The 14,940-nt window shown below is 42.4% G+C and overlaps 1 protein-coding gene across 1 annotated transcript in view; it reads left to right on the top strand.

The window, feature by feature from the left end:
• The window catches only part of LOC110289830 (uncharacterized), a 153,161-nt gene that overhangs the window by 94,665 nt on the left and 43,556 nt on the right, over window positions 1-14,940 (top strand). The window contains exon 32 of the mRNA XM_085834804.1: window positions 9,723-9,756. Coding sequence (XP_085690930.1) covers window positions 9,723-9,756 — 34 coding nt within the window. The remainder of the gene's footprint in view (window positions 1-9,722; window positions 9,757-14,940) is intronic.

Raw genomic sequence — 14,940 nt, 5'->3', positions numbered from 1 at the left:
CACTCTGGAAATCGATCTGGAAGCTCCTCAGAAAATTAGAAATGGATCTACCTGATGACCCAGCAATACCACTCTTGGAAATATACCCAAAAGATGCCCCACCATCCCACAGGGGCAAATGTTCCACTGTGTTCATAGCGGCCTTGTTTGTGATAGCCAGAATCTGGAAAGAACCCAGATGTCCCATGACAGAAGAATGGAGACAGAAAATGTGGTTCATATACACAATGGAATACTATTCAGCTATTAAGAATGAGGACATCTTGAGTTTTGCAGGCAAATGGATGGAACTAGAAAATATCCTGATTGAGGTAGCTCAGACCCAAAAGGACATGCATGGTATGTACTCACTAGTATGTGGAAATTAGCCAAGAAAAAAAAAGTACAGAATACCCAAGATACAGTCTACAGAACTCAAAAAGGTCAACAATCTGAAGGGTCCAAGTGAGGACACCTCAGTCCCACTTGGGAGGGAGAAGAAAGCAACCACAATGGGGGTTGGGGGAGGGAGAGACTTGGGAGGGAAACAGGGTGGGTGTGGGGAGGGGAACATGATCTGGTATTGAGTGGGGAAAAGGACTAAAGCCCTGAGGGCCAGCAGAAAGAATGGAAACAAGCAATCTTGTGAGGTAGGGGTTGGGAGGACCCTCCAGAATGCACCAGAGACCTGGGAGGTGAGAGACTCTCAGGACTCAAAAGGAGGGACCTTAGGATGAAATGCCTGACAGTAGAGAGGAAACTTATAGAGCCCACCTCCAGCAGGAAGACAGGGCATCAAGTGAGGGGTGGGGTTGCCATCCCACAGTCATATCTCTGACCCATAATTGTTCCTGTCTGAAAGAATTACAAGGATGGCAATGGAGAGAAGCCTGAGGAAAAGAAGGTCCAGCATCAGGCCCAAAGTGGGATCCAGCCAAAGGGGAGGTCCCAAAACCTGATACTATTACTGAGGCAATGGAGAGCTCACAAAAAACGGATCTATCATGACTGCCCCCCAAAAGACCCAACAAGCAGCTCAAAGAGTCAGATGCAGATATTTGCATCCAACCAATGGACAGAAGCTGCTAAACCCTGTGGTCGAATTAGGCAAAAGCTGGAAGAAGCTGAGGAGGAGGATGACCCTTTAAGAGGACCAGCAGTCTCAATCAACCTGGATCCCCAAGATCTCTCAGACACTAGACCACCAACCAGGCAGCATACAGCAGATGATATAAGGCCCCCAACACATATACAGCAGAGGACTTCTGGGTCTGGGTGTAGTCAGAGAAGATGTACCTAACCCTCAAGAGACTGGAAGCCTTAGGGAGTTTAGAGGTCTGGTGGGGTGGGATTTGGGTGGGGATATCCTCGTGGAGACAGGGAGGACAGAGAGGGGGTATGGGATGTGGAACAGTTGGAAAGTGGAATAAAATCTAAAATGTAAAAAGAAAAAAATATAGAAAAAAATTCTCTGTTGCTACAGTCCATAATCAGTTCCAGATAACAACTGAATAATGTGGATAATTGATTTTTAAATCATAGCATTTTCAAGAGTTAAAATATAGTTCAGTGTTATACTGTTCAGGTCACATTGAACTGCCCCTGGTTCAAATACCCAGCACCACAAGAAATGGTTGACAGAGAAAAACTGCAAGCAAATAAATTGCTGATTTCAGCCCACAGGGACTAAATCGATGGCATCTTGGCTAGGTACAAGAAACTGCTAATACTGGGAATTTTCTGTTTAATGTAACTCCCTTTGTAAACATATTTTGCTATGAAGCACATTATATTCCCACAATTCCTTCATATACATGTAAAATAAGCTCAGTTTGTAAATTTAGCCCATTTTATGCATTTTACCCTTTTTTGCTATAGAGTTCATATTTAATATAAATAATTACTTTGAATACGTACAGTTGCTTAGTGGAAAGTGCCTTAAAATTAGATGCCTTTTTTAATTTAATTTTTTTTCTTTTTCGAGTTTATACATGACTATTGTATTTACATTCCTTCTTCCCTGCTCCAACTTCTCCAACAGCTCCCAGATCGGAAAATTTATGCCCTCTTCATAAATATTATTGTTACATATGTGTATTGCAAAGTCCATTTGGTGGTGTTTACATGCATATGTGTTTACAGTTGACTGCTTGAGCCTTGGTAACCTATCTGGGAGCTTGTTCCTAGGGAAAATCAATTCTACCTCACTTAGCCACCATTGATAGCCAGTAGCTCTTCTGTTAGGCATAGTAGCTTGTGAACCCCCTGCCTCTTGGCATGTCAACTTCTGTGGTCATTATGCAGGTATGAGTTGGACAATCCCAGACATGTTTAGAAGATACTGTCTCACAGCTAGCATCTCTTCCTTTTGATTGAACAATTGTCCAGGGCCTTCTACAATTTTCCCTATGTCTTTGATGTAGGCGTTATTCTGCAGATACATCAATTGGGAGTGGGCATTTATTTTAGTCAGGGTTTTGTAGAGGAATAGAACACACACATGCGCGCGTGCGCGCACACACACACTGATGTATGTACAAATTTATTGAGTTTTAAAATAATGATAGCCAAATCACACCTGAGACACTGAGAACCTGGTGCTATGAGGCTACATGCCTTAGCAGTTGTAGTAGTCTCAGAATACCTGCCCCTCTCTGGGAAGCAATGACCAGTAGTCACCCAATTTACAAGGTGGGTTGCCTCAGTAGTCCTAGTGTAGCACTGGACCCCAGAAAGTTTCTGAGGAGCCAAGACCGAGAAAAGGCTTGGCAACTCTCTGTTTCTACTCTCCTTGAAGGAATCAGCATTAGCAGCACCAACGGGCAGAACAATTGAGTGGCAAGAGTGCTCAAGCAAGCAAAGAACTAGACTAAACTTCCTTCTGAAATATCCCCTTTTTTTATCTGGCCTCCTGTCAGGGTGCTATCCGAAATCAAGGTGGGCCTTCCCACATCAGTCAAGGAGTACAATCAGAACACCTCCTCAGGTGAGGTCCCTACTCAGCTGAGTCTAACTTATAGCAACTTGGCATTAAAAACCAACCATAATAGCACTTAGTCTCTACATTTTGAGTTGTGGTTCTCTACTGTAACCTCTGTCTATCGAAATAGAAGATTCTTCGATAAGGGATTGCAGCTACATTTTTTGTGGCGATAAGTAATTAGAATAAATGTGGAAATTATATTAGTTTAGAAAAAAGAGCACTAGTATATTGCAAAGCTGATTAACTCACTCTAATCACTCCAGTGGCAGTGGCACAAGTTCCATGATACTGTTCCAATGTTCTGGATTCCCAAATGAAAGACACACACACACACACACACACACACACGTGAAGCTATTTAATATGCCTTAGTTCGCTCAATGGTTGGGCCACTCCCAAACTTCTACATTGGTTACACTTCCCCTCCAACACTCCTGAGTTATTACTTACTAAAATCTATATCCTATCTTTGCTACCCTAGACCCAGTTGGGGTTTTTGGTATCCTCAGGCATGTACACAGAACCACAGATATGGTATAGTTACAAACAATAAAAAAAAATTAAGGAAAAAATATTTTTTCTTTTATTGGATATTTTCTTTATTCACATTTCAAATGTTATCTCCCCTCTGGAACCCCCAATTTCATCTCCCCTCCCCTGCCTCTCCACCACCCACTTCCATCTTTTCACCCAGGCATTCCCCTACACTGGGGCATTGAACCCACTAAGGCCCAAGGGCCTCTCCTCCCACTTATGTCCAACAAGGCCATCCTCTGCCACATATGCAGCTGGAGCCATGAGTCCCACAATGTGTACTCTTTGGTTGGTGGTACAGTCCCTGGGAGCTCCAGGAGGTCTGGCCAGTTGACATTGTTGCTCCTCCCATGGGGCTGCAAACCCCCTCAGCTCCTTCAGTCCCTTCTCCAACTCCTCCATCAAGGACCCTGAACTCAGTCCAATGGTTGGTTGCAAGCATCTGCCTCTGTATTTGTCAGGCTCTGGCAGAGCCTCTCATTAGTCGGCCATATTGTGCTCCTCTGAGCAAGCACTTCCTTCCCATCATCTGCAGTACCATCTGGGTTTGGCAAATGTATATGGGATGGATCCCCAGGTGGGGCAGTTTCTGGATAGCCTTTCTGTCTGTCTCTGCTCCACGCTTTGTCTCCTTATTCCCTCATATGAGAATTTAGTTCCCCCCTTCTAAGAAACACTAAAGCATCACACTTTGGTCTTCCCTCTTCTTGAGCTTCATATAGTCTATGAATTGTACCTTGGGTATTTTGAACTTTTGGTCTAATATCCACTTATCAGTGAGTGCATACCATGTGTATTCTTTTGTAACTGGGTTACCTCACTCAGAATGATATTCCATCCACTTTTCTGTGAAATTCATGAAGTCATTGTTTATAATAGCTGAGTAGTACTCCATTGTGTAGATGTACCACATTTTCTGTATCCATTCTTCCATTGAGGGACATCTGGGTTGTTCCCAACTTCTGGCTATTTATTATAAATAAGATTGCTATGATCATAGTGGAGCATGTGTCCTTATTACATGTTGGAGCATCTTCTGGGTCTATGCCTAGTAGTGGTATTGCTGGGTTGTCAGGCAGTACTCTGTCCAATTTTCTGAGGAACGGCCAGACTGATTTTCAGAGTACCAGCTTGTAATCCCACCAGCCATGAAGGGAGTGTTCCCCTTTCTCCACATCCTCTTCAGCACCTCCTGTCACATGAGTTTTTGATCTTAGCCATTCTGACTGGTGTGAGGTGGAATCTCAGGGTTGTTTTGGTTTTCATTTCCCTGATGACTAAGGATGTTGAGTATTTATTTTAAGAGCTTCACAGTCTATTCTTAATCTTAGAGCATAGGCCGTTGGTGTTCTGTTCAGGAAATATCCCCCTGTGCCCATGTATTTGAGGCTTTCCCCCCACTTTCTCTTCTATTAGATTCACTGTGTTTGGATTTATGTGGAGGTCCGTGATCCACTTGGACTTGAGCTTTGTACAGAGAGATAAGAATGGATCAATTTGCATTCTTCTACATGTTGACCATCGGTTGAAACAGCACCATTTATTGAAAATGCTATCTTTTTTCCACTGGATGGTTTTAGCTCCTTTGTCAAAGATCAAGTGGCCATAGGTGTGTGGGTTCATTTCTGGGTCTTCAATTCTATCCCATTGATCTACCTGCCTGTCACTGTACCAATACCATGCAGTTTTTAATCCCTATTGCTCAGGGATGGCGATTCCCACAGAAGTTCTTTTATTATTGAAAATAGTTTTCGCTATCCTGGGTTTTTTGTTATTCCAAATGAATTTGAGAATTGCTCTTTCTAACTCTATGAAGAATTGAGTTGGAATTTTTATGGGGATTGCTTTGAATCAATGTTTCTGTTTAGTTTCTTTTTCAATGACCTGTCCATTGGTGAGAGTGGGGTGTTGAAGTCTCCCACTATTATTGTGTGTGGTTCAATATGTGTTTTGAGCTTTAGTAAAGTTTCTTTTATGAATATGAGTGCCCTTACATTTGGGGCATAGATGTTCAGAATTGAGACTTGCTCTTGGTGGATTTTCACTTTGATGAATATGAAGTGTCCTTCCTTATCTTTTTTGATAACTTTTGGTTGAAATTTGATCTTATTTGATATTAAATGGCTTGTTTCTTGGAAACATTTGCTTGGAAAATTGTTTTCTAGCTCTTTACTCTGAGGTAGTGTCTGTCTTTGACACTGAGGTGCGTTTTCTGTATGCACAAAATGCTGGGTCCCGTTTATGTATCCAATCTGTTAGTCTATGTCTTTTATTGGAGACTTGAGACCATTGATGTTAAGAAATATTAAGGAATTGTGATTGTCACTTCCTGTTCTTTTTGTTGTTATGGGTGGAATTATGTTTGTGTGGCTATATTCTTTTAGGTTTGTTGAAGATTACTTTTTTGCTTTTTCTAGGGTATAGTTTCCTTTCTTGTATTGGAGTTTTCCATCTATTATCCATTGTAGGGCTGGATTGTGGAAAGATATTGTGTAAATTTGGTTTTGTCATGGAATATCATTGTTTCTCCATCTATAGTAATTGAGAGTCTTGCTGGGTCTAGTAGCCTGAGCTGGCATTTGTGTTCTCTTAGGGTCTGTATGACATCTGCCCAGAATCTTCTGGCTTTCATAGTCTCTGGTGAGAAGTCTGGTGTAATTCTGATAGGCCTGTCTTTATATGTTACTTGACCCTTTTCCCTTACTGCTTTTAATATTCTATCTTTATTTAGTGCATTTGTTGTTCTGATTATTATGTGTCGGGAGAAATTTCTTTGCTGGTCCAGTCTATTTGGAGTTCTGTAGGCTTCTTGTATGTTCATGGGCATCTCTTTCTTTAGGTTAGGGAAGTTTTCTTCTATAATTTTGTTGAAGGTATTTACTGGCCCTTTCAGTGGGAATCTTCACTCTCTTCTATACCTTTTATTCTTAGGTTTGACCTAGATTTCCTGGATGTTTTGAGATAGGAGCATTTTGCATTTTGCCTTTTCTTTGGCTGTTGTATCAATGTTTTCTATGGTATCTTCTGCACCTGAGATTCTCTCTTCTATCTTTTGTATTCTGTTGGTGATTTTCTTAGTCAGGGTTTCTATTCCTGCACAAACATCATGACCAAGAAGCAAGTTGGGGAGGAAAGGATTTATTCAGCTTACACTTCCACATTGCTGGTCATCACTATAGGAAGTCAGGACTGTAACTCAAGCAGGTCAGGAAGCAGGAGCTGGTGTAGAGGCCATGGATGTTTCTTACTAGCTTGCTCAGTTTGTGTTCTTATAGAACACAAGACTACCAGCCCAGGGATGGCACCACCCACAATGGGCCCTCTCCCTTGATCACTAATTGAGAAAATGCCTTACAGCTGGGTCTCATGGAGGCATTTCCTCCTTTCTCTTTGATAACTCCTCCTTGTGTCAAGTTGACACATGAAAACAACCAGTACAGTGATGCATCTATGACTACTGATCTCTTTCCTAGGTTTTCTTTCTCCAAGGTTGTCTCCCTTTGTGATTTCTTTATTGATTCTATGTCCATTTTTAGATCCTGGATGGTTTTGGTTGTGTTTCCCTGTAATTCTTTGTGTTTCCTCTTTAAGGGCTCCTACCTGTTTACCTGTGTTCTGCTGTATTTCTTTAAGGGAGTTTTTTTTTTAATGTCTTTAAAGTCCTCTATCATCATCATGAGATGTGACTTTTAAGTCAGAGTCTTGCTTTTCTGGTGTTGGAGTATCCAGGGCTCACTGTGGTGGGAAAACTACGTTCTGATAATGCCAAATAGACTTTGTTTCTGTTCCTTATGTTCTTGCCCTTGCCTCTCACCATCTGGATATTTCTAGTGTTAGTTGGTATTGCTGTCTCTGACTATGGCTTGTCCCTCCTTCAAACTTGTTTGTCAGTACTCCTGGGAGACCAGTTCTCTTTGTGATGAATTTGGGTATGGAGAGGTGTAGCACTGGGTCAGCTCCAGGGAGCAGACAGAAACCTGAAGGATCCTGTCCCCTGCTGTTTCCAGTTCCTGTGTCATGATGACTCTGGGCTGGTCCCTCTTGGGCCAGGAATTTGAGCAGAAGTGGTGGTGTTACTTATGCTTACAGGTGTGCAGAACTCCTGGGAGACTAACTCTCTACCGGCAGTATTTGGGTATCAGGAAAAATGTCTTAAGAAAAATTCTTCATGTGGGTATCATGTGACCAATCACACACATTACACTCCTTCTTCATACTTTTCTTTCTGTGATAAACCACAGGCTCAACAATGACCAAAATAAACCTTTCCTCTCTAAAGTTTCATTCTGCAAGAATTTCATAACAATGGGAAAGCTAATATACTATGTAACTCTAATTGTACACATAGGTGTTCTCAACTTAGAGAATTTTTACTGTTACAGGTAATAGTATTACTGAAATAAGAAAATAAAAGAGAAAAAAACTACAGAAGCTGAAACTAAATGAAGTATGTTTAAAACAACATTTTCTTTTTAACTTTTAATTTGTGTGTGTGTGTGTGTGTGTGTGTGTGTGTGTGTGTGTGTGAAGGTTGTCAGAGGGGCAGCTGGAGTTACAAACAGTTCTGAGCTGCCTGATGTGTTACTAAATATCGAACTCAGGTCCTGTGCAAGAGCAGTTTGTACTCTAAACCACTGAGCCATTGTTAATAGGTTTTATTAGTCTAATTAAGTGTGTGTATATCTTAGGGGTGTGTATCTGAGTGCAGGCACTGGAGGTCAGACCTTGTAAAGAGGTAGGTACAGGTAGTTGTGAGCCTCCTGATATGGGTGCTGAGACCCAAAGTCTGATTGATCCTCTGAAAGAGCAATATGTGTTCTTAAGTGATGAGCCATATCTCCAGTCTCTAGTTTCTTTTTCACCTGGAAAGTTGCTTAAAGAAGACTTTTAGACCATGTTTCCATGCTGCTGAAAATCACCCATCTGAAGCAGTATTTTCACTAAGCTTAATTGACTCTTCATATCCAAAGACTATCATATCCAAAGATTTTATACATTAGCTTTAGGGATTTGTAGCAGGGTAAGAGTACTTATAAATGCTATTGATCCTATATTTTCTGGTAACTAGTTATTCATTCTTAATTGGCTCAGAAATGCAATAATCCAATATAACTGTACATTAAAATGGTTATCTAAAATTAAAACTACCATACGCTATTTTAAAATACTTACGCAATAAAAACATGTTAATGCATGAGTCATAGCAAATACATCCTAATAGTTAATTTGTTACTTTGTCATACCTGCCATAGCTATGTACCTATCATTTTATAGGAAACTAAAAAATATTAGCTATATCTATCAAATAGCTGTGTTTTTTCTGCAGAAAAAAATGAAGGACTTGTAAGTGTTTAATACAAAATAATGCAGCATGGGTCGCTGATTTTGGATTATGAAGTTCTAAAGTACAGAAGCTTTATTTTATTAACAGTTGTATTGGCATGAATCAAACACTCCATAAGAATTTATTTACTGCAGATGTCAATATTTGAATAGATAAATTCACTAGTTGAGAAATGTCTTTAGACAAATAAACCATTTGTTTGTTGAATGTAGGTTTCTTAGATGACTATATATGTAGCTTTTACATTTAAAAAGTATTTGTAATTAGAAAAAGTACTTATAATTATAACAAGGAATATAATAATAGTTTAAATCTACCTACCATCCTTTGAAATAAAATACTGGAAGACAGATACAATGTTCACAAAATAATAAGAAAGCTGTAGGCAGCATTCTTGGGTTTGAATGTGCTTTGGTCTTTCTTAGCCTACTCCTTTCATTTATAAAATACTGGCATTTGCCTCATATAATCATTGTGAGAAATAAACTGAATTTAGATTGCAATGAAGGTCCCAACCACGCTAACTCCTATCTTCACTGCAAGAACATTTTCCTTCCTTAGAGACTTTCATAAATGATAATAATGAAAGTCAACATATTTATTTTCATAAAATAAAACTAGTAATATTATATTTTCTTGTTGCATCTGCTCTCAGAAAGTTGGCTCAGAATTTAACTATCTGTATAGTTTTAGTAATAAATGTGTTTTTCATGTTATTTTCTATTTTACTGAATCTCACTTGTAGAAGTTTATCACATTTGAAATAATTTATGAGTAGGAGAAATAACAAATGCTTGTGTTTTCTATAAATATAATGTTTTTCAATATTATCTATTCTTCTTATATTTAAATGTTGAGCAGAAACTTTTTTCTTCTTTGTAGGCTGACTAAGAAAACATCCAGTGAAAAGAATAAGGTATGGTAAAATAAATTTAAAACAATATCTCATTCAAAATAATTTACAAATGAAATGTAAAATTATGAAATATTGGTGAAATAAATACATGATAGAAACTAAAATGAAAAGGTATAGAACTTTTTGTTATATGGTGAAATTTATATTGAAAATTTGAAATAGGGACAAAGTCTAGCCTTTGATAATCCTTGAAAAATCAGATCCTTTCATATCTATAAGATATTGTAATCAGCCTGCAGGGAGCGCCATCTTGGCTCCGGGACTCCGCCGAACTTAGTCTGTACAGGTCAGACTGAGGACCACAGAGGCAGACAGCTTCTGGGACAGGCGGGAGCCACAGAGCCGCTGAGGCAGCACCCTTTTGGGGCCGCAGACATCCGGCACCCTCCCAGCCGGAGGACAGTGATCTGCCCTGCAGGGAGCGCCATCTTGGCTCCGGGACTCCGCCGAACTTAGTCTGTACAGGTCAGAGTGAGGACCACAGAGGCAGACAGCTTCTGGGACAGTCGGGAGCCACAGAGCCGCTGAGGCAGCACCCTTTTGGGGCCGCAGACATCCGGCACCCTCCCAGCCGGAGGACAGGGACCTGCCCTGCAGGGAGCGCCATCTTGGCTCCGGGACTCCTCCGAACTTAGTCTGTACGGGTTAGAGTGAGGACCACAGAGGCAGACAGCTTCTGGGACAGGCGGGAGCCACAGAGCCACTGAGGCAGCACCCTTTTGGGGCCGCAGACATCCGGCACCCTCCCAGCCGGAGGACAGTGACCTGCCCTGCAGGGAGCGCCATCTTGGCTCCGGAACTCCGCCGAACTTAGTCGGTACAGGTCAGAGTGAGGACCAGAGAGGCAGACAGCTTCTGGGACAGGCGGGAGCCACAGAGCCGCTGAGGCAGTACCCTTTTGGGGCCGCAGACATCCGGCACCCTCCCAGCCGGAGGACAGTGATCTGCCCTGCAGGGAGCGCCATCTTGGCTCCGGGACTCCGCCGAACTTAGTCTGTACAGGTCAGAGTGAGGACCACAGAGGCAGACAGCTTCTGGGACAGTCGGGAGCCACAGAGCCGCTGAGGCAGCACCCTTTTGGGGCCGCAGACGTCCGGCACCCTCCCAGCCGGAGGACAGTGACCTGCCCTGCAGGGAGCGCCATCTTGGCTCCGGAACTCCGCCGAACTTAGTCGGTACAGGTCAGAGTGAGGACCACAGAGGCAGACAGCTTCTGGGACAGGCGGGAGCCACAGAGCCGCTGAGGCAGTACCCTTTTGGGGCCGCAGACATCCGGCACCCTCCCAGCCGGAGGACAGTGACCTGCCCTGCAGGGAGCGCCATCTTGGCTCCGGGACTCCGCCGAACTTAGTCTGTACAGGTCAGAGTGAGGACCACAGAGGCAGACAGCTTCTGGGACAGTCGGGAGCCACAGAGCCGCTGAGGCAGCACCCTTTTGGGGCCGCAGACGTCCGGCACCCTCCCAGCCGGAGGACAGTGACCTGCCCTGCAGGGAGCGCCATCTTGGCTCCGGAACTCCGCCGAACTTAGTCGGTACAGGTCAGAGTGAGGACCACAGAGGCAGACAGCTTCTGGGACAGGCGGGAGCCACAGAGCCGCTGAGGCAGTACCCTTTTGGGGCCGCAGACATCCGGCACCCTCCCAGCCGGAGGACAGTGATCTGCCCTGCAGGGAGCGCCATCTTGGCTCCGGGACTCCGCCGAACTTAGTCTGTACAGGTCAGAGTGAGGACCACAGAGGCAGACAGCTTCTGGGACAGTCGGGAGCCACAGAGCCGCTGAGGCAGCACCCTTTTGGGGCCGCAGAAGTCCGGCACCCTCCCAGCCGGAGGACAGTGACCTGCCCTGCAAGGAGCGCCATCTTGGCTCCGGGACTCCACCGAACTTAGTCTGTACAGGTAAGACTGAGGAACACAGAGGCAGACAGCTTCTGGGACAGGCGGGAGCCACAGAGCTGCTGAGGCAGCACCCTTTTGGGGTCACAGACATCCGGCACCCTCCTAGCTGGAAGACAGTGGTCTGCCCTGCACAGGAGCCCTCTGCCTCAGGAGCAGGGAGCACATCTTGGATCCAGGACTCCACTGAACTTAGGAACTTAGTCTGCACAGCTGAGAGTGTGCACCACAGAAGCCTACAGCTTCTGTGACCTGCCGAAACAACACAGCATCTGGGAAAGGTCCTGTTTTGCACCTTCTTCTTCGGCAAGGAGGAGGTCCAAACGCCAGATATCTGTACACCTTCCCTTTAAGAGGAAAGCTTGTCAGCAGGGAGTGCTCTAACCACTGAAACTCAGAGGAGAGAGCCTGTCTCCCAGCTCTGCTGACAGAGGATACTCAGAATCACCAGAAGAACAACCTCTGAACAGAGACAACTATAACAACTCCAGAGATTACCAGATGGCGAGAGGTAAAGGTAAGAATCTTACTAACAGAAACCAAGACCACTCACCATCATCAGGACCCAGCACTCCCACTTCGCCCAGTCCAGGGCACCCCAACACACCTGAAAAACTAGACCTGGATTTAAAAGCATATCTCATGATGATGGTAGAGGACATCAAGAAGGACTTTAAAGAACTACAGGAGAACATGGCTAAAGAGTTACAAGTCCTTAAAGAAAAACAGGAAAACACAACCAAACTGGTAGAAGTCCTTAAAGAGAAACAGGAAAACACATCCAATCAGATGATGGAAATAAACAAAACCATACTAGACCTAAAAAGGGAAGTAGACACAATAAAGAAAACCCAAAATGAGGCAACACTGGAGATAGAAACCCTAGGAAAGAAATCTGGAACCATAGATACCAGCATCAGCAACAGAATACAAGAGATGGAAGAGAGAATCTCAGGCGCAAAAGATTCCATAGAGAACATCGGCACAACAATCAAGGAAAATGTAAAATGCAAAAAGATCCTAATTCAAAACATCCAAGAAATACAGGACACAATGAGAAGACCAAACCTACGGATAATAGGAGTGGATGAGAATGAAGATTTTCAACTCAAAGGACCAGCAAACATCTTCAACAAAATTATAGAAGAAAACTTCCCAAATCTAAAGAAAGAGATGCCCATGAACATACAAGAAGCCTACAGAACTCCAAATAGACTGGACCAGCAAAGAAATACCTCCCGACACATAATAATCAGAACAACAAATGCTCTAAATAAAGATAGAATACTAAAAGCAGTAAGAGAAAAAGGCCAAGTAACATATAAAGGCAAGCCTATCAGAATTACACCAGATTTTTCACCAGAGACTATGAAAGCCAGAAGATCCTGGACGGATATTATACAGACACTAAAAGAACACAAATTCCAGCCCAGGCTACTATACCCAGCCAAACTCTCAATTAACTTAGATGGAGAAACCAAAGTATTCCACGACAAAACCAAATTCACACATTATCTCTCCACGAATCCAGCCCTTCAAAGGATAATAACAGAAAAAAAACAATACAAGGACAGGAACCACGCCCTAGAAACAACAAGAAGGTAATCCCTCAACAAACCTAAAAGAAGACAGCCACAAGAACAAAATGCCAACTTTAACAACAAAAATAACAGGAAACAACAATTACTTTTCCTTAATATCTCTTAATGTCAATGGACTCAACTCCCCGATAAAAAGACATAGACTAACAAACTGGCTACACAAACAAGACCCAACATTTTGCTGCTTACAGGAAACTCATCTCAGAGAAAAGGATAGACACTACCTCAGAATGAAAGGCTGGAAAACAATTTTCCAAGCAAATGGCATGAAGAAACAAGCTGGAGTAGCCATTCTAATATCTGATAAGATAGACTTCCAACCCAAAGTCATTAAAAAAGACAGGGAGGGACACTTCATACTCATCAAAGGTAAAATCCTCCAAGAGGAACTATCAATCCTGAATATCTATGCTCCAAATACAAAGGCAGCCACATTCATTAAAGAAACTTTAGTAAATCTCAAAGCACACATTGCACCTCATACAATAATAGTGGGAGACTTCAACACACCACTTTCACCAATGGACAGATCATGGAAACAGAAACTAAACAGGGACACAGAGAAACTAAGAGAAATTATGAATCAAATGGATCTGGCAGATATCTACAGAACATTCTATCCTAAAACAAAAGGATATACCTTCTTCTCAGCACCTCATGGTACCTTCTCCAAAATTGATCACATAATTGGTCACAAAACAGGCCTCAACAGATACAAAAATATTGAAATTGTCCCATGCATCCTATCAGATCACCATGGACTAAGGCTGATCTTCCATAACAAAATAAATAATAGAAAGCCAACCTTCATGTGGAAACTGAACAACACTCTTCTCAATGATACCTTGGTCAAGGAAGGAATAAAGAAAGAAATTAAGGACTTTTTAGAGTTCAATGAAAATGAAGCCACAACATACCCAAACTTATGGGACACTATGAAAGCATTTCTAAGAGGAAAACTCATAGCTCTGAGTGCCTCCAAAAGGAAACTAGAGAGAGCACACATTAGCAGCTTGACAACACACCTAAAAGCACTAGAACAAAAGGAAGCAAATTCACCCAAGAGGAGTAGACGGCAGGAAATAATCAAACTCAGGGGCAAAATCAACCAAGTGGAAACAAGAAAAACTATTCAAAGAATCAACCAATCAAGGAGCTGGTTCTTTGAGAAAATCAACAAGATAGATAAACCCTTAGCCAGACTCACTAGAGGGCACAGGGAAAGCATCCTAATTAACAAAATCAGAAATGAAAAAGGAGACATAACAACATATCCTGAAGACATCCAAAACACCATCAGATCCTTCTACCAAAGGCTATACTCAACAAAACTGGAGAACCTGGATGAAATGGAGAAGTTCCTAGACAGATACCAGGTACCAAAGTTGAATCATGATCAGGTTAATGATCTAAACAGCCCTATATCCCCCAAAGAAATAGAAGCAGTCATTAATAGTCTCCCAACTAAAAAAAGCCCAGGACCAGATGGGTTTAGTGCAGAGTTCTATGAGACCTTCAAAGAAGATCTAATCCCAGTTCTTCACAAACTATTTCACAAAATAGAAACAGAAGGTACTCTACCCAACTCATTCTATGAAGCCACAATTACTCTGATACCTAAACCACAAAAAGACCCAACAAAGATAGAAAACTTCAGACCAATATCCCTTATGAATATTGATGCAAAAA

The sequence above is a fragment of the Mus caroli genome, unplaced genomic scaffold (assembly GCF_978045245.1).
Source record: "Mus caroli unplaced genomic scaffold, Mus_caroli_1 scaffold_2, whole genome shotgun sequence".
Taxonomy (NCBI): Eukaryota; Metazoa; Chordata; class Mammalia; order Rodentia; family Muridae; genus Mus; species Mus caroli.
Note: the sequence above shows the minus strand (reverse complement) of the source record. Positions and strands in the feature narration are given on the sequence as shown.